Source organism: Epinephelus lanceolatus, chromosome 5, assembly GCF_041903045.1.
Source record: "Epinephelus lanceolatus isolate andai-2023 chromosome 5, ASM4190304v1, whole genome shotgun sequence".
Taxonomy (NCBI): Eukaryota; Metazoa; Chordata; class Actinopteri; order Perciformes; family Serranidae; genus Epinephelus; species Epinephelus lanceolatus.
In genome coordinates, this window is record NC_135738.1 from 2,243,534 (window position 1) to 2,263,694 (window position 20,161).

At 44.4% G+C, this 20,161-nt stretch overlaps 1 protein-coding gene across 6 annotated transcripts in view; it reads right to left on the reverse strand.

Annotated features, from left to right (window-relative positions):
• cadps2 (Ca++-dependent secretion activator 2) overlaps nucleotides 1–20,161 on the reverse strand; it is a 348,398-nt gene that overhangs the window by 171,870 nt on the left and 156,367 nt on the right. For all 6 annotated transcript variants that reach the window (XM_033634619.2, XM_078167597.1, XM_033634622.2 and 3 more), the window contains exons 5-8: nucleotides 19,149–19,382; nucleotides 18,614–18,735; nucleotides 6,640–6,751; nucleotides 2,592–2,731 (exon numbers count right to left, since the gene is read on the reverse strand). In XM_033634619.2, the coding sequence (XP_033490510.2) occupies nucleotides 2,592–2,731; nucleotides 6,640–6,751; nucleotides 18,614–18,735; nucleotides 19,149–19,382 (608 nt within the window). The remainder of the gene's footprint in view (nucleotides 1–2,591; nucleotides 2,732–6,639; nucleotides 6,752–18,613; nucleotides 18,736–19,148; nucleotides 19,383–20,161) is intronic.

The following is a 20,161-nucleotide window of genomic DNA, read 5'->3' on the forward strand; positions in this document are numbered from 1 at the left end:
TAATGACTGATGACGTCTGTCTGACCGTAATGTGGCATTTATAATAACAGGAGCTGATTAACACTGGGTGCAGTTACATGATGGCTTCTCATTCAGAATGAAATAAATCTGAATAAAATCATTCGGAATTAAAGTCTTTCCAGGTAGTTTTACATGGGAAATATTCATTCTGAATGAGGGTTTACACGGAGATCAGTTTAATCGCCTTTATTCGGGTCTGCACAAGGTTTGGGGCAGGGAAGGTTTCTGATTGGATAGGGGGCGGGGCGGATGTTATGTGTTTATGTTTACCAGAAGAAAACACTGTAGTCCTCGCTCTGGATAACAAGATGCTTGACGACGCCGTTCTTAGTGCCTTTTTCAGGCTTGTTTTGCTTATATTCTTGAAGCAGCAGTACGACAACAACCTTGTTCTGCTAATGCTTCGTCTGTTGAGGAGGAGAAGGGAGGTAGAAGGTCGAAGAAGGGAGATAGAAGACCGTGCTGTGGCGAATGGAAACCGGTGAGTGCAACGAGTCCGACTGCTCTATCTCAGCCCGTTGCTATGCGCGCTATATACGTCATCGCGCCAGAAGGGCAAGGAAACGAGCATGTGCAGAAAGACTGGAATGAACTTAAAGAGGAATGAGTGTATACATGCACACAAAATTCTTTCATTCGGAATGACAAACGGAATAAACCACCCCCTTTAATCAGATTTAATTTTCAATCGGAATGACCTTTCATTCCGATTAAAAGTGGAATTAAACTGTCCATGTAAATGTAATGATTGTGGATGAAAATAAACTTTGCAGAAGTTAAATTACAGCTAAAATCATGTGTTTAGTGTGTAAACGATCTCTGTGTGAAAACCAGTGGAAACAGAGCCCTGAACCAATGAAATGATTCTGCTGACCTCTAACAATATATAGGTTTCTCTTTTTTACCTGTCACTCTGGACGTTTGTTCATGGACAGGTTTTTCTTCAGTGACCTGACAGGTCAGAGGTCGGGGTGGTGACAGGCTGTGATCCGATACCCTGACGTTCATCTGCTCCGGAGCAGGTTAGCTGTTCAGCATCAGTTACCACGGTGATTTATCCCGGTAAAAAGAGAACCAGCTTCGTAGTACTGAAAACCCAGAGTTAACCTCGCTAACTTCAAAAGAGACTTTCAATCTCAGTGGGACTTCCTGGTTCCTGACGTTCCTTTGCAAATTATGTACTGTGTCTTAGAGAAAGTATTTATATGTGTTAATAGAAAGAAATCAAAATAAACAAAGAAACACACACAGAAGGCAGCAGCAGCCTGCCATGCAAGGCTCTGGTCGACCATCAGGAGCAATCTGGGATTAAGTTCCTTGCTCAGACACTTCAACATGTGGAGAGGAGGATCGATCCAGCCCTGCGGGCGGTGGACAAACTCCTCTACCTCCTTTTGTTTTAAAGCATGAGGGATGTGTTGTGTTTGGCTGAGGATAGTCTGGAAGTTTCCACACAACGTAAAAAACGTTGTTCGCTCTGCCCACTGTGGAATACTGTTCAGTAAACACATCATCACTGACTGACATCTGCAGCGTCTGCTAAACCTTCACACTCATCGATCTGTTAGTCAGACTGAACTTCCTGCAGCTTCCTCATCGGACCTGAATCAGCACAAACTCTCACACGCGCGCACACACACACACACACACACACACACACACACACAGAGCTGTTTTCTGTCTGAACGTCCACCACTGCACATCAGAGTGTAAACAATAATAATATCACTTTTCTGACTGACTTTCTGTCACGATTAAGATTTTTCTCTTCAACAGGGTAGAGTTATGTAACTCTGGGAATTATGAAATACACAAAATAATTTTTACACTTTTCCTCTCCACAGTGGAACTGGCAGGATCACAGCGTCCACCTCCTGTGGAAAGCTGGCAGAAAGTCTGCGTAATTCTGTCGTGCACGGCTCTCACAGCTGCCTGAGAGAGCGCAGCTGCCGTTAGCACAGAGAATAACAGCCCTGCTTTTGGCAATGTCAAACTTTTTAATTTTAGAGGGAAGTCTGTGTTTAACAAGGAGGATGATATCAATCAGTCATGAAGACTTAAGGCTACGTTCATGTTACTGTGGGAAAATTGATTTCATTAATCTTGTGACACGGATTTGAATTCTTCAGAGCAGTGTGGACACAGGAATCAGATCTGGGCCACTTTCATATGTGCTCCTAAATCTGACGCATATCTGATCACTGGCCATGTGACCGCTGTGAGAACGGTCAGAAATCATACGCATCTTTCTCGCATCCATGTTTTTTCCACGTCATCTTTCACTGTTCAGGAGCTGATCACTCACCAATCAGAGTTGGAGCGGTCTGCTGAAACTACCAAAGGTTTGCGTAGCTGCACGGCTGCTGAGGTAGCCCGACTGCCTGACGCTTCTGACGGGTACAGTGTGCCTACATTTTGAGTCCTGCTGTAACAGTGTTGTCATAAGGTACCGACAGAGATATTGAAATGTAGCCCTGCAAAGACCTGTTCTGCTGTGAAGCCTTCCACACTGCAGCCCCAACACACCTGACCCCGTAGAGGACCCGACCCTGTGACTCCGACAGACTCACCCGCTGTGCTTCATGTTGGGCGGTTTGTCCATGCGGACGGCCAGTTTGATCTTCAGCTCTGTGTCCTGGCTGCTCTTGGGGACGACCATCCGGTGGAACTCAGCCTGCTTTGGCCCGTTCGTGGTTGGATTCATGACCACCTGAGGAGGGGGCGGGGCAAAGAGGATTTTTATTGTGAGTGGTAGTTCTGTGAACTCTTTTTAACTGATAACACAATCAACTAATACCCATCATTCTTGCTCAGGATAATAATTAACAGTGGTATCACAGTGTCATCCGTCAACAGCCAATAGGTGATCTCTCTTTGAATGACATCAGCACGTCAGGTTGTGACAGGAGGCTGCAGTAAATCATGATGATGATGTGTTGTTTTCCATGATGGTTGAAATATGTGAGCACAGATTTAAGGAAATCAACAAACAGTTTTCCAGCTGAACAGAACACCCCTGCCCCTTAGTTACGGTTGCTATGATGGATAACTTTCAGGTACCAATGTGTCTATTCAGCCATCTACTGACAGACAGTTTTAGGATTTAGAGACAAAAAACACAACAACACTTGTGTTTGTGCCTGTAAGACAGAGAGAGTCTCAGGAGAGAGCAAGAGAACCTAAACAGTAAAGTGAGTCTCTTAAAAACAACAACATGACAGTTCACACGTTCGCAAGCCTGAGGGTCGCCAGTTCAAGTCCCCATCCGGACCATATATGGAGTGTGAACTGATAGCTGGAGTAGTGCCATTTCGCCTCCTGGGCACTGCAGAGGTGCCCTTGAGCAAAGCACCCAACCCCCAGCTGCTGGAGGTGCTTGCCCATGGGCAGCCCCCTCACTCTGACATCTCTCCATTTAAAGCATGTGAGGACACAGGTTTGTGCATGTGTGTGTATTTCAGGCCTGTGTGTGGAGATTAACAAAGTATATCTTCTTCTTTTACATCCAACATGAAACAAGCCACACTACACTAAATATAATTGATATCCAGATAGTAAGGACGCTGACTGTCTCTGTTGCAGATCAACCAGACAGACCTTAAGACAAGCGTCTTTGGTGTAGGCACGCACTGACGGAGACTCAGGTTTTAATGCCTCATCAAGTTCTGGCTTCATATTTAAATAAAAATGATGCCGACAGAGTGCTGCAGGGATGATGTGTTTCTGTAGGCTGATGTGGAAGTTAGCATCACTCTTGTTCCCTCATCAGAAAGCTTGTGGGATTTGTCTGTTGGATTTGGTATAACTGCAGAAAATAAGATCTGTTTATGATACTTGCACGTTTTGTTCAACAAGATAATCTTCACAAATTAACATCTCTTTTATAATTGTTGAAGCATACATGCGCTTGCCAAAGGAAAAAGCCAACACTGGGCTATGAACGAACTACAGCACAGTTGATGACTTCAGCGTTGCCACGACAACGTGGCTGTAGAGCCGTGTTTGGTGTGAAGACATTCTGTAGCTTCATTTATCCACTTGTGAGCATCCATCTTCTTTACGACACATAAAAGTTTAAAATCAAAGAGTGGGGTGTTCACTGATGTATTTTATGTCGTAGAACAAAGTCTCTTCATTGGCTCCCAGTTCATTTTAAAATTCATTTTAAAATTGTGCCTTTAGTTTTTGAATCTCTTCATGGACTGGCTCCTGACTGTTTATCTGATATGTTGGTCAGATACATTCCCTACAGATCCCTCAGATCCTCCACCTCTGGTCTACTCAGTGTACCCCAGAGTAGAACTATAAAGTACGGTGATGCTGCGTTCAGTGTCGTTGATCCTTGTCTCTGAAACAGCCTTACAGATGACCTCTCTTATTCAGTAGACAGCTTTACACAAAAGCTTTTATTTAATTAACTGGTATCAAAACTAATTTGTATTTTTTATGTGTGTGTGTGATTATGTATTTGTTCTATTTATACTGTCTTACATATCTGGATTTTCTCATTTTTATTACGTAAAGCACTTTGAGTTGCACGTGCTGTATGAACTGTTCTATACAAATGTATTTATTATTACTTTTTAGCAACAGTCTTTTTTAAGACTTTTTAAGGCTTTAGGACTCATTTCTGGAGCACTCTGTGAGTTCCATGCACTGAGCAATATGGGTTTTAATTTGGGGGAAACAGACCCTTGGATTGGTGCATCCCTAGTTTGTAGTTTGTGACCTGTATCATAGATGTAGGTGCTCTGCATCTGCAGCACTGTGACTGTTGTACTGAAGGTAGACATCTTGTTCTGGATTGGTCGATCAGTTTCTCTCTCTAGACACGTTTGGATAATTATTCGTGGTGGAAATGGACTGAATTTAGGGAAGGGAGGGAGGTAGTGGAAATTCAACCACTTTTTTAAATTTCCCCTAAAATCACATGTTGGAAAGTCCCGGCTCTGTTGTATTTTCACATGGTCAAACAGCAGCTACACACACACACACACACACACACACACACACACACACAGTCCGAACTGTCTGCCTTCATCTCAATCAGAATTCCGCTTACACAAACTGGCTGTGTGTGTGACTCATGTTAACATGTCCAACATCATGAGAGACGTCTGAAACTTTCTGAACTCTCGGTGCAACTGGCCGATTTCATTTCTCACCGTTCAATCGGTCTGTAATTAAAAGGTCTAAACCTACACAGGTGGCTTCATGTCTCTGAGGGAGGTTACAGCTGATTTTAATATCTCATCAACTCCTCAGGGATCCTGTTCTGGTTAATAGATTTTTTATTTCTCCTCTGCTAACATGACTGTAAAGATTCACAGTTGCCAGTTCACACCGCTGCAACTTTTCTCTGCAATGTTCTAAAACAGTTTCATCTTGTCACGAATCTTTGGTCTGAACTGGGCTCAGTAACAATAAATGACTGAACTAATATGAAATCGCCGACAGAAGTGGAGGCGATTGTCCTTCACGCTCACAATGGTGTTCAAAACCATGTTCAGTTTTAAAATCCATCTGTGATGCAGCCTGACAGAGAACAGAAAACTCTTCTTCCTCACTATCCTAACTTTTTACTCAACTCTCCCAAATGGTGCGAGAGCATGGAGCTCTCTCTGTTAATGTCTTGTCATGTCTGAATGGAGCTGGAGGGAAAAATGATGTAAAAGTCACTTATGTCTCAATGACACAAAGACATCACTTTAACAGGTAATGCTTCTCAATGACCCACTCTCATAGTGAAGTGTAGCGGTGTATTTTTCTGCAGAGACTCTGCCTGTATTTTTTTATTTTCTTTTATTTTGCTGTGTTTGGGAAGTTCCTGGGGACGGTGCACAGGTGAGGCAGGGACTTTATGAAAAGGTGGGGACCATGTGGCGGACCGTGCGCAGCATGTTTCCAGGAGAAGGCTACCAATACCTGCGCTGAAGAAAACCCAAATATAGCGAGGCAAAAGGCACAGTGGAGTGTATCTCATTTTTGTTCCTGCACAGTTTACCTTTAAAGCAAGTTCAGCTGCCTTTGATTTACCACTTTGGATCTCCCGGTCATAAAACCACCTGCAGACAACACTTTTGAGCAAGTTGATTTGTGTCTCATCTGTGAACAGAGAATTACAATTTCCAAATCCCCAACAACGACCTCAAAACAAATCCACATCTAAAATCAGCAGTGGAACGTAACTATGTACGTTTACCAAAGTACTGCACTGTTGTACAGTTTTCAAGTACTTGTAATTTATTTCCATTTTTTGCAACTTTATACTTCTTCTACACTACATTTCAGAGGTAAGTACTGTACTTATTATTCCACTGAGGTGGCACGGTGGTGCAGCGGTTAGCACTGTCACCTCACGGCAAGATGGTTTTGAATGCAGGACTTTGCCAGTTTTCAAAAATGGACCCGTGCAGGACTCTGGTGCAGGTAGTACTACTAAAGTGAAGAGTTGCAAAATTTAACACCAACTTTAATATTCCTACAGCAAACTGTATCTAAGAGACTGAGCGCTGATCTGACTCAGGTCATAGATAAACATCTTGTGTGCTGTGTGTTTTGTGTCTACAGCTGTGTGTGTTGTGTGTGTGGTACAGTGTGGTGTAGACGGACTCTCACCCGGCCCAGCTCCTTGTCCTCCAGAGCCAGGACCCCGGTGCTCTCTGTGAACAGCTTCACTTTGACCGAGGGCAGAGGGTGAGTCGTGATGAAGTCCCCCTGAGTCCCCCACCTGAAAGACACAAGGATCCTCTTTAAAGCTCGGCAGACACTGTGCATTTTTATTTATTTTGTTAAGTTACATTTTGCATTTTAATAAGCTTGTGTGCACGACCCAAACTGTGACTCTTTTATGCAAACTATACGAATCAAGTGAGCGGCCACAACGAGGCTGCTTTTGCTGAACGAAGGCACAGCGGCCTGATGAGTTTTGACAATTCCAATAAAGTTTATTCAAATAAAACAACCACATCCACAACAACACTGATGAGAGCCAAAAAGGCAGAATTATTTTGTGCAACTCTTCAGCAGATGGGAGAAAGCTGCAGACAGTCTGCTCCGTCTGTTCTGCTGCACATGTTCAGGTTTAATTTTAAGTCAAGACAACAATTTTAGTCACAACATGTAAAATGCTCCTCCACCAATATCAAAACAAGCTCACTACAGTTTATAACAGATCTTCTGACAGGAGCCATGAGGGAAATCTGACTGTGGAACTCCTTAAACTGTTTCTGATCTACCAGAAATCCAACAGTATCACTGAGAGCAACATCTATGATTGTTCCGGGTGTAAATCAGCCGTCATGACTTCCTTCAAACTGTATGCCGAACGACAAGAGATCTAACAGAAAGCCGGACTGATTCTAAGAAGAACAGGGGCTGAGCTAAAACCATACTGTGTCTGCCCGTCAAAATGCACACTGTCAGGCTGCAGTACACATCCTGTCTGTCAAAAGACTCACAAGTAGCATTCTTTCCAGTACAGATGGCATTTGCTTTGCCAAGTTTTGAAGGAATACTACACAGTAATTTACAATAGCAAAAGAGGGGAAGAGTCTTGAGGAACTGAAGTAAAAGGTAACCACCTGTAACACCAGCATAACTACATCAAAACACCCATTTACAAACTCTCACACAACTTATGTAGTATAATCCAAGTGCCATTGATCTAGTCGTACGCTCAATACTTTCATGCATTTTTGCTAAAACCTCACTATTTAAAGGTCCACTGTGTAGGACTGAGTGGCATATATTGGCAGAACTGGCACGTAATATAACACGTATGTTTTCTTTAGTATATAATCACCTGAAAATAAGAATCAGTGTGTTTTGTTACCTTAGAATGACACATTCATATCTACACAGTGAGCAGAAGATAACCATGTTGCACCGCCATGTTTCTACAGTAGCCCAGAAGAGAAAAACCAAACACTGGCTCTAGATAGGGACATTCGCCTTTTCGCGTCAGCCACCCTAGTTAAAGGACCATCTACAATTAGCAGTGTTGGGGGGAAAATATTGAAACATGAAACAGCTGTATTCAGTAATTTTTTAAAACTTCATTTGTTTGGGAGAGGAGGAGACCTCTGTGGATAATCTGGCTCCCAGTAAGAACCTCCTGAATAATAAACACTGAAGGAATTCTAGCTGGGAGAAGTTTTTATCTGGTTGCAGTCTGCAATCATCACCACTAGATGCCACTAAAGACCCGAAAACTTACACACTCTAAGTTCCTTTATGCTTCTGCGTACACTCAACACAACGTGCACGCAGTTGCTGTGTGCCTATCATAGTTCTGCGTCCTGTTGGTCTATGTCGCTATGCAATTCTCCGCCAAAGCGCTTGGGGGCGCGGTGTTCTTTTATATACCTACCTAGACTCTGTGACGTCTGTGGTCGTTGCCCGTTCATTGTTTGTTTATCTTCCGGCTTTGCTCTAGTCACAGTGAAGATGGCAACTGAGAGAGAAAGACTGTTGCTGGAGCTCGAAATGATCGACATTGAACAACAAATGCTCTTATTACAAATGTTACGACGACAACGAAGAGAGAGGTGACTGTGCTGGTGGTCTGTACGCCCTTTGAATGGCTCGAGACAGACTACAGGCGAATATGTGACGCTGCAGCAGGAAGTGAAACCTTGCGAAATGCCGGAAATGATGTAGTTTGAAGGACCAATCATAGCTCTTGCAGTCTGCGTTGGGTCTGCGTTGCCTCGATGGTGATTACAATTTTTTGGAGGTGCATGTCGCGTCTCTGCGTTGGTTGCAGAGGGACGCCACGCGTCCGTAAAGCCCTCTGCGACGTAGGTATGCAGAAGTATAAACCTTGCTTTAACTTTTAAAATGCTTTTGCACAAACAGTCTCATGTGTGGACGAGTAGCGCGTGCTTGCCTGGGCACATTTAGGACACACTATTGGTTTTATATTGCAACGTTTTAGAAAAATTGCTTATGTTTGGAAAGTACTGAGCGTACAGCTTGATAAGTGTGACTTGGGTTATACTGCGTGAGTTGTGTGAGAGTTGATAAACAGATGTTTTGATAGAGTTTTGCTGTTGTTCAATTCAATTCATCAACACTTTTCTGATTCTACGTTTACTGTGGAGGCAAGCCAGAACGAAAAAAAGGTTTTCTTCACAAATTCAATGTAACACAGGTTGAGTGACTGATTTAAAAATAAGTCATTTTGGGGGTGAAGGATTCCTTTAAGGTCTCACAATTGTCATGAGCCCAACAAGCAGAGAGCCTTCACATGTGAATCTGACACTGTTTTTGTTCTCAACAGCATGAACAAAGCCCAAAGTGTAGCTACTGATTAGACATTAATATAATTTACACCTCATACTTTTTTACATTTGCATACTCAGGGCGAGGCGTCTTCATTCTTAGTTGCAATGACTTTGACATCAAGGACAGCAAAGTTGACTTTAACAAGAGGTAACCCTGCAAACTTTGCTCAGTCATCACACCAGGTCTTAGTCACAGATCCAGAGGCAGTAAACAGTCCCATCAGTGTCAGCTGTTATCAACAATCACTTATTGTTCATCTCTAATGGAGCAGAGTGACGCCTTCTGCTCAGGACGACTGCGACGCGGCCATTATACACACCAAGAGCCGCCACGCTCCAGTGATTACATGCCTTACGTCAAAACTGTCATTTAAAGTATGAATCCGTGTGTGTGTGTCTGTGTGTGTGTGGTGCACAAATGACAAGTGACCCCTTCACTTGTTGCGGTTGAGAAGCGAAGCCGAGCTCTGTGTTCAGTTTCCACAGTTTCCAAGGCAACATTGCGCAGAAAGGTGTGTTCACTTCACACACACATTTTTAAGTAATCACAGACGTGAGGTCTGTACGACAGAGGACAGACACAGATACAAACAGCTCTGACCTCACGTATTCACTGACCTGAGATAACAGTTCAAACGTGAGCGATGACATAATGACGGCTGTTGTTACGGTTTCTCTTCGTGTCTTGTCTGGTTTCACTACTTGACCTTGAGCATTAACGACATTAAAACCAGACGGCGGTGAAAACAGACTGCAGGACAAATTTTAAGGTGAATTCTCTGCTGTTGTTTGGTTTTGTTGGTCTGAGATAAAAATTATTGATTTTCGCACCTGACGCTTGAAAAGTCTGAGTTCAATAAGAGTGTATATGATTAAATAATAATATTATGACAAAGTTGTCAATTGAAATATCATGCTTCACATTTCTACATTAGTTTTATTTGTTGAACCACCACAACTGGCCCCTTTCAATGTGAAGGAGCAGTGGCTCTACTCCGAGCTCCCTCTGGAGGTCTAAGCTCCTCGCCTTATCTCTAAGGCTGAGCCCAGCTTCCCAAGCCGACGGTCAGCTGTCCTTCTAGGTTGGGCTGTCAGTGAGCATCTGTCACCCTCGTCAGTGCAGTGTGTCCCTCACTGTTGCCCCTCATTGGCCCCTGTCAGCCTTTTTTGGACGATTCAGCAGGTTTAATCAGTGTTGTAGACGGAAGAGTCCGTTGCTGATTGAAATCACTCTGACTGGCAGTTCGGCTAAGTGCACAAGATGAGAAAGGGAAGTGAGGAAAGTAAATGAACGACTCAAGTCAAGACTGAGTGACATCAAAACAAATTTGCGTTGATAATGTGCTAAATGCTAACTAGCGTCAGTCCTCCAGTAACCCTTTCTGAATGACGAACATAGACTCCCGCCGTCTGCTGATGTGGAGAATTATCTCCTCTCATGCAGGCGCAGAACCTGAGTACTGGTGGACCTTCGGCTGTAGTCTTGCTCTAGCTGTGGTGTGTTTATGTGCAAGTTTTTGGTCGAGACACAGACGACATGGGGCAACGCAATTGTCAGGTTTCATTGCGGCTAGTTCTGTGAAGTTGGTCTGGTGTGTCTGGGCCTTAAAATCAATGTCTTTGGACTGTGGGAAGAAGCCAGGGTATCCAGAGAAAACCCACGCTGACACATGGAGAACATGCAAACTTCACACAGAAGGGCCCCAGCTGACCAGACACGCAGGTCTGAACTCACTGCAATCACTTAACCACTGCACCACCATGCCATCCATGGACTCAACACACAATGTAGAATTCTGTCTGTTAGAATCAGTTAGTGTTGGCTCTGAGGCACGTCAGTACATCATGTAGTGAACTGTGTTTTCATCTCAGAATCTGTTTGCAATCAAAACTCTCTAGGCTGCATGTGAAGTCTCAGTTTTACATCATATTTTGGAAGAAGATGAATTAGATTTGTGAGTGAGGCCCTGCAGCAGGTGAAACAGGAGCAAAATGATTCAAAACAAACTTTATTTACAGGGTAAAATTAAAAGATTTAATTCATAGACCTGACTGTACCTCAGTGTGCTGCCAGGTCTCTGCTACTTCATTTTCATAATGTATGGAAACAGGCCCAGAGGGAGTCTAAAAAATTTATATCTGGAGCGTACTTGATTTGTAATAAACATGAAGAAACAGTGGCTCAGTCTTTTAAACGATTCACAGATGCTTGACATTACAGAATAATTAAGGGTGTTACTAATGAAAAGGTCCTCAGTGATTACAGAGCAGTTACGCGACAACGGCAGGAGTCATCAGAGCAATTGGACGACAGTGTAATCACAGCTAATCATGTTGTCCGTGTAATTATGGTTAACTACGATGTCATTAAGTGTATGGGTGTGTTACTGAAGATGAGAGATGTCAGTGTGCACCGCAGGCTAATTACAGTGAAGGTTACAAGAGCTGCAGTGAGGCTGGGTTACAGCACAGGATCCCTGTTGACCAACAGGGTCGTCAGGTGACGCTGTGCTCCTCTAATTGGCTCTGTTTGGTGATTCTGGCGAGCAGAGGGGCTGTCAGAAAGAAAAATCTCCAGCAGTAGCTGGAGCATGTGAAAGGGCAGCCTCATTACCGTACAGACCCCCACTGTCCAATGGGCGTCCAAAGAGCAACAACTGCCACCAAGAACGTGGCCGCGCAGCCCTGAGTGATAATCAGCTGCCAGCAGGCTGCGACGTCATGGTGAAGGAAGTAAAAGCATTTTCATTTTTCAATGGACAATGAAGCTTTTCACACAGACCCTCAAGGTGGAGGAAAACAGAAGTGGAAATATTGTAACTCTGTGTAACTTGATGGTTGCACAACAGTATTTAAGTAGAATTACTGCCTCACAATTGTATGCGTCCCCAAACCAGTCATATTGCACTTACAGTTTACGTCCATGTCTGTAAAAACATGGATGCTTCACACTCTTCTTTCCCGCCCTGCGGCACTGGACATCTATTCAATCAGCACAGTTTTAAGGCGGACACCCAAGATTAGCGTCACCCGTTCAAGTATCTGACCAAAGTTATCGCCTTTTGTTCCTAGATAAGGACATTAAGTGATGGCCAGCAAAGTGCCGACATGTTCTCCCCGTGTCAGCGTGGGTTTCCTCCAGGTGTTCCCACATGTTCTCCCTGTGTCAGCGTGGGTTTCCTCCAGGTGTTCCCACATGTTCTCCCTGTGTCAGCGTGGGTTTCCTCCAGGTGCTCCCACATGTTCTCCCCGTGTCAGCGTGGGTTTCCTCCAGGTGCTCCCACATGTTCTCCCCGTGTCAGCGTGGGTTTCCTCCAGGTGTTCCCACATGTTCTCCCTGTGTCAGCGTGGGTTTCCTCCAGGTGCTCCCACATGTTCTCCCCGTGTCAGCGTGGGTTTCCTCCAGGTGCTCCCACATGTTCTCCCTGTGTCAGCGTGGGTTTCCTCCAGGTGCTCCCACATGTTCTCCCCGTGTCAGCGTGGGTTTCCTCCAGGTGTTCCCACGTTCTCCCCGTGTCAGCGTGGGTTTCCTCCAGGTGCTCCCACATGTTCTCCCCGTGTCAGCGTGGGTTTCCTCCAGGTGTTCCCACATGTTCTCCCTGTGTCAGCGTGGGTTTCCTCCAGGTGTTCCCACATGTTCTCCCTGTGTCAGCGTGGGTTTCCTCCAGGTGTTCCCACATGTTCTCCCTGTGTCAGCGTGGGTTTCCTCCAGGTGTTCCCACATGTTCTCCCTGTGTCAGCGTGGGTTTCCTCCAGGTGTTCCCACATGTTCTCCCTGTGTCAGCGTGGGTTTCCTCCAGGTGTTCCCACATGTTCTCCCTGTGTCAGCGTGGGTTTCCTCCAGGTGTTCCCACATGTTCTCCCCGTGTCAGCGTGGGTTTCCTCCAGGTGCTCTGACATGTTCTCCCTGTGTCAGTGTGGGTTTCCTCCAGGTGCTCTGACATGTTCTCCCTGTGTCAGCGTGGGTTTCCTCCAGGTGCTCCCACATGTTCTCCCTGTGTCAGTGTGGGTTTCCTCCAGGTGCTTCCACATGTTCTCCCCGTGTCAGCGTTCTTATCAGTTCATCCTTGAGTCCAAATAGATGTTTGTGCCGAATTTGAAGAAAGTCCCTCATGGCGTTCTGTATTTAGATACTGCGTTCATGAGAATGGGATGTCGGAGGACCAAGCCAAAAACACAATGCCTCCAGCAGCAGCTGTTGCCGGCACAGAGGCTTAAATATTAATACTGTTACACTTCATATTATTATCTGTTGTTGAGCCCGATCAGAGAAATGGTTGTGCCCCAGGTCACAAGGAAAACATGTGGAAACACTGAGTGAAGACAGAACCAAATAATCAACAAGCGTGTTCACATGGGATGTCAGACAGAGTGAAATGTTCCTGAGGTCAGAGAAGTGAACACTGTCATGAAGTTAGGACTCACTGTTTACAGCAACATCACTGTTTACCTCATGACCATATGGTCATATGAATGTTACATGCTAAGCCAAAGCACAGCTGCACTGGAAATCCTAACTTAGTATGACAGACATGATTCCCGAGAAACGTGAAGGTCAGAGAGATGGACTTGCGACCAGAAGCTCCCTGAGTATCCTGATCTCTGGACAGGCAGGTCGGTCTGTGTGGGTGCTTGCATTCCCTCATTATCTCCATGGAGGTGACCCTGAGCAACTCCCTTAACCTACAGCTGCTCCAGTGGAGCTGCTCATCGGCCTGAATCTAACTGTAGAGTTAGAAAGGACCTGGCTCTTGAGGAAACAACCCTAAAGAAACAAAAAATGCTATACTGAAGCTAAGCTGTACCTTTAGCTCCCATTAGCCTCAGCTAGTTAGCTACAAGTTAGCCCAACCTACACAAAAAGTCCAGCAAAGTCTGACAGTGTATGGCAGAGCCTGACAAACTAAGTGTGAGATTCTGTGTTAATTTGCTAATCATGTTAACCATTGGTGTATTAAAACAGCTAAATATGGCCGCAGTGGTCAAACATGGTACTGCAATAAGACATCCCATGCAGCCCAAAAAGCCTTTTTCCTATTTTTCCCAAACTACTGACAGGGCTCCTCCATCTGCAAACAGCTGAAATATTATCAGATAATTGTTGCATAATGAATTCTACCTAATTTTATATTTATTAGTACGCGTGACAGCAAGAAGAGCTTCTGTGTTTGTTTTATGTTGAACAACAAGTAAAACACAAAAAGAGAAAATTTAATCCCCAGCTGCTTCACAAGAACAGGATCAGTGACAGGAAATTGGTATGGGAGATGAGGAGCATGCACAGTTGACACACAGCTCTGCATACAGTCGGTGCAGGGACGAACTCTGGGGCGAGCAGATGAACATTACGTCACACAGACCAAAGCGGACCCTCGCAAACAATTAAATTGGCTTTCAGCATGGCAGCTTTGTTATTCTAGTATTCAGCTCAAAGGTCATCTGAGTCCAAGTCCTGCTGAAGAGTTGAGCCCGACAAGCTGAGAGTCTGAGATGTCCTAAAAAGGCCACCGTACAGAGAATAAAACCATTGGATTTAAGTCACAGTACGACCTCTCCTCAGGACAAACTTCACATTTTATATCCCACCAATAGTGAGAATAGAGATGCTCCCACTGTTTAGTTTTCTGGGGTGTAATGAACATTACAGCCTCACAGGGGCCACAAGTCTGCACACACACCAGACGAGCTCATAAACCTGCTTCCTGTCGAGTCCCAGGTGAGACTCAGTCCCTGATTGGATGTAATGAAAAACATCAGAGGTCTGAATGGGACTGCAAACAGAAACATAAAGAGGGTTTGGAGCTCAGCTGGGCTCTCCTCCAGAAACCAGTGTGTGTGTGTGTGTGTGTGTGTGTGTGTGTGTGTGTTTTGTATGTGATGAGGAGACACCGACTCCCATCACTGTTACATAACAAGCTCATCTTCTCGCTGTATCAGCCTGTGCTGCAGAATGAGAAACATCGCCCAGGGCGGGTGATAGTGGTGTTTGTGGGAGCTGAGGGTCACTCTTCCCCCGTTACATAAAGCATAGAGTTCTTCTTCTGTCTACGATCCACAGAGCACTGCTTGCATTTCAAAGCTGTGTCTCTGCTGTGATTCAGTTTCAGGTAACCGTGTTAAGGAGGCTTTTCACCGACATCTGCGTGTTCATTTCATCTTCAAAAGCTCAGACGGTAATCCAATTAGGAGTCAAGAGTGAAGCACAGCAGGCTGTAAACATGAAGCTTCCAGTAAACTGAGTAACAGCTCTCAACACTGTTCATGTCTCTAATTCAGCCTTTAGGTGTTTTTATGCTGTAACACCATATTAAGCTGCTGCAGGGCTGATTCAGGAGATACAGCACTGCAGCAGCTGAAGGCAACAGGTTTGAGTGCTTTAAAATCAACAGCTAGAACAAAGTGTAAATCCAAAATTAGAGGGTGGAAGTTCATTTAAACCTCAGAATCAGTTTGTTTTGACAAAATTATTTCAACTCAACTGCTTCAAAAGCCTTTTTACCATTTATTCATCCATCCATATTGAACTGCTTATCCGAAACCGGATCGTGGGGGCAGCAGGGTGACCCAAGTATTCAAGACACCATTCTTCCCAGCAACACTTTCCAGTTCCTCCTGGAGGACCGAGGCGTTCCCAAGCCAGATGAGATATATAATCCCTCCAGCATGTTCTGGGTCTGCCCCGGGGCCTCCTACCAGTTGGACGTGTCCAAAAACACTAGGGCTGTAGTCTCCTGGTCGATTATTTGGTCGATATGCTCCGTCCAACCAAATTGGTCAATAATGTTACTTTCATAAGGAGAAAAGTGCTACATCAACAGCTTTCCAGGATTAATCCATTATTTCCTGCGGTGGGGGGGACAGGCTAAGTTACCTGTGAAAATGGGGGTGTTTTGTGGGGAAAATGTGTCCAGATAAAGACAAGTGTTTGTCTGTCAATGCTGTGAGTTATAGTGAAGCTGATTTGTGTACTTGTGTTTGAAATTGTCTCTATTAAGCCATGTTTAATGTGTGTTTAATGTGTGTTTTGAATCAACTATTTAAATAAAGTTTGATTTGAACTAAACTTTACAGCACTTAACACAGTCCTCCACTGCCGACTAGTGTTTTGGAGGTGTAACTGCAGAGTGACACAGACACACCACCGCAGAAGTAAAATAACGTGCAGATTTTTTTCTTCCCACGACTAATCGTTTAGTTCAAGATTATGTGCGACTTTAGTCGACCAAGATTTTCTTTGGTTGACTACAGCCCTAAAAAACACCTCTAACAGGAGGCGTCCAGGAGGATCCTGATCAGATGTTGAACCACCTCAACTGACCCCTTTAGATGCGAAGGAGCAGCAGCTCTACTCCGAGCTCCCTCCAGACTTCTCACCCCGTCTCTAAGGCTGAGCTCAGACTCCCCACGGAGGAAACTAATTTCAGCCGCTTGTATCCGCGATCTCATCCTTTCGGTCACTACCCAGAGCCATAGGTGACCATAGGTGAGGGTTGGGGCATAGATGGACCAGTAAATCAAAAGCTTTGTCCTCTGGCTCAGCTCCTTCTTCACCACAACGGTCCACAGCACTGGATTCACTGCAGACACCATGCTAAACCACCGATCCATCTCATGCTCCATTCTACCCTCACTCATGAACAAGACCCCGAGATACTTGAACTCCTTTGCTTAGGGAGTAACTCTCTCCCAACCCAGAGGGGCAATCCACTGTTTTCCAGCAGATAACCATGGCCTCAATCTTAGAGGCGCTGACTCTCATCCCTTTTTATAATACACAGTATATCTTAATTTCCTCTCTAATATCTATTTTATAGTGATGTGAAAACATCAAACAGCTGTATTTATTCAAGTCTTTAAAAAGATTACACTGGAACATATGATGAGAGCTTTATAATTAACCTTCACCTAGGGTGACCATATTTTGATTTCCAAAAAAGAGGACACTTGGCCGGCCACGACATAGCCTACTTAAATGATACTCGCAGTTTACTCAAAGATGCCTTATAATTTTAATATATTTAAAATTTATATGTATGGATAGAAAATTCAGTTATATTACAAAATAATATCTCTCAAAGACAGAAATTCAGATAGGCCCCTATAGATAGGGGACACATACACACACTAGAGTGTGGCGATCTGAGCCCAACGGTATCCGACGGGTCGGCCGGGTTTGGTCAAAAATGTAGCTATAAATTGTATTCGGGCTCGGGTCGGATTCGGTCAGCTTTCCGTGAAAATGTAGTGTAAAAATAAATAAAATCCTATTGTCTGTCCTGTTTATTGCTTGGGCACTGTTATTTATGTGACAACACCTGAACATAACACACACAGACACACAATGGCTGTTTGTTTCTACCTCTCTCCTTGCTGGAAGTCTCGGACCTCCAGCCGCCGGCCTCCGCCTTGATTAAACGCTGAAAATAAAATAAAAGAGGGAGACAGGTTTTTCCTATTTTATCTTATTTTGTTTTATGTCTCCCTCTCCTCTCGCTGGAAGCGTCGGACCTCCCGCCTCCTGCTCCCGTCTCACACACGGAGGTCTCCCTCTCCGCTGAGCACGCCCAGCCTGTTAAATAGCCTGTAACCCTAACAACTGTGTGACACACACTCAGTGCTTTGGTCATTAAATAATGTCGGACTCGGTTCGGGTTCGGACAGAAATATGCGGCCCATGCCGCACTCTAACACACACACACACACACACACACACACACACACGGAAAACCGGACATTATCATCAGTTTATAAAAACCCCCGGACGCCCCGGACGGGACATGAAAAGTGGACATGTCCGGGCAAAAGAGGACGTTTGGTCAGCCTACCTTCACCCAGTACTCATTTGTACCGAAGAGAGCTTGAATGCATCATAATGTAACCCAGTGCAACCTCCATCAGCTGTTGGTTTTGGCAACTAGCTGCTAACAGCTAACAGGTAATGTAACTGGCTCTCATGCTGCTGATGTCAACACACGTTTGTTGCTCCCAGTGTAGCTTTATAAGGAAACAATGGGGTGCCTGCCGTGGGTCGCAGATTATTGTGACCTTACTTGAACGTTTAACCTTCACTGTGCAGAATGATGTATGTGCAGAGTTTGACAACAAAACTCCTTTTCCACATTAATGTGTTGAAATGGGAGAGTTTCTCTGCGCTCACCTTGAACTTCAGTTCAAGACACATAAATAGGTATGAAAGGATTTTGTGACACCATAACTAGTTTGATAACCAATTGTGATCCAAGATGCAGTGCAATGTGATGATTGATTTTTATGTTTTAACCACAGCAGGAGGAGGTAGAACTCACTGTGGTCTGGAGGCTTCAGCTTGGTCTGTCTGCAGCTTCTCTCCTCCCTCCACCTCCATGGTGCAGTAAACGATCCGGTTCGGAGCCACAGACTTCAGACCCTGGACCTCCACAATCACAATCTGAAAACACCAGCAGAGAATTACAAAACATGGCGCCTCTTCACACCACTTGTTTCATGAGTGTGCCATTTTTTTTCTCTGAATGATACTGTCTGCAGAATATCAAAAAACTTGAATTTAGAAATTTGTAAACATAGCAGGTGACATCTTTACTTTAAGTCTTTCTATCCAATCAACCGTCTAAAACTCAGTTTACTTCATAGATGATTTAAAGGATTAATAAATGATCAGCATTGGTGCCAATGACTGTCAGTAACTGTCAGGATTTTATGCATTGCTACCTCATCTTTTCTTGTATTTTTTCTTAACAGGAAAACTAAATTAACATGTCACGTGTCATGAAATCATACACCAGTTCCAGCAGTTATCTTTTCAGCCAACTACCAGGAGAACAGATCAGTTAAGACTCAGACCTCCAGAGTAAACGACAGCACGACATCAGACTTGGACAGGATGTCCCCCTCATCTCCCATGTCCAGGAAGGAGTTGTTCATGGAGGAGCGTTTGAGCTTCTGTTTGAAGTCTGGACCTCCTTTGGACACTGGCAGACTCTCCAGGTTCGCCATGAGAAGGTTGACTGCAGAACGCAGCTCCTCCACGTAGAGAGGCTCCATGTCAGCAGAGACAAACTTTGGGTATCTTCTCTCCTGCGGGACGGACAGTCAGACGCAGTTCATCACCAACACATTCCCTTCACAGCAACTTCTTTCACCAGTTGGGAAGAATTTTTTGGCGGTTAAAAATCTGACGCCAGCAAAAAGAAGACAGAGTTCCAAACTTTGTTTTATCTACAACTCTGCTCTCTGTTTTACAAAAAAATATAACAAGACTTTTAGTTGTTCTAGTCAGGATATATTCTTCTATTTGTGCTGTTTTTGATTGCCCTGTATGTGAAAAGGACCCAGTTGACAAAGAAACACTGTTCATGAAGGAGAAAATTTAATTGGGGAAAAAAAGTGTTGTTAGTCTACTGGGTGGTGGATAGTGGACAATTAGGGTTTTTTTTTTTTGTGTTAGTATGTGAAGAGAGATGTGCATCTATTTTTACAATCAACAAAGGCCAGTCTAGAGAGTCAAGTGAATTGATTAAGTGTGGAAAATAAAAGCAAGATTTTAGCAAAGACATTTTTTAGCTGCATTAATAGATCTGTTGTCCACTTGAGGGCAGCAGAATGAAAAATATTTGGCTCTTTGACAGCTTCATGTTCCACTTTCCTCACCAGCTAGTCGTTAAAGCCCTGTTTCCATCGAGCAGTACGGTTCAGTTCAGTTCGGTAGGTTTTTTTTCTGCTTCCACAGTGAAAAGTTGTGGATGGTACCAACAGAAGCGTTCCTTAGCGTCCCCATGTTTGGTCCCCCCTCTGTTGGGGTACCTAGCACACAGATCTGGTACTAAAAGGTGGAGCTAGAAACCCTGCAGTCTGAT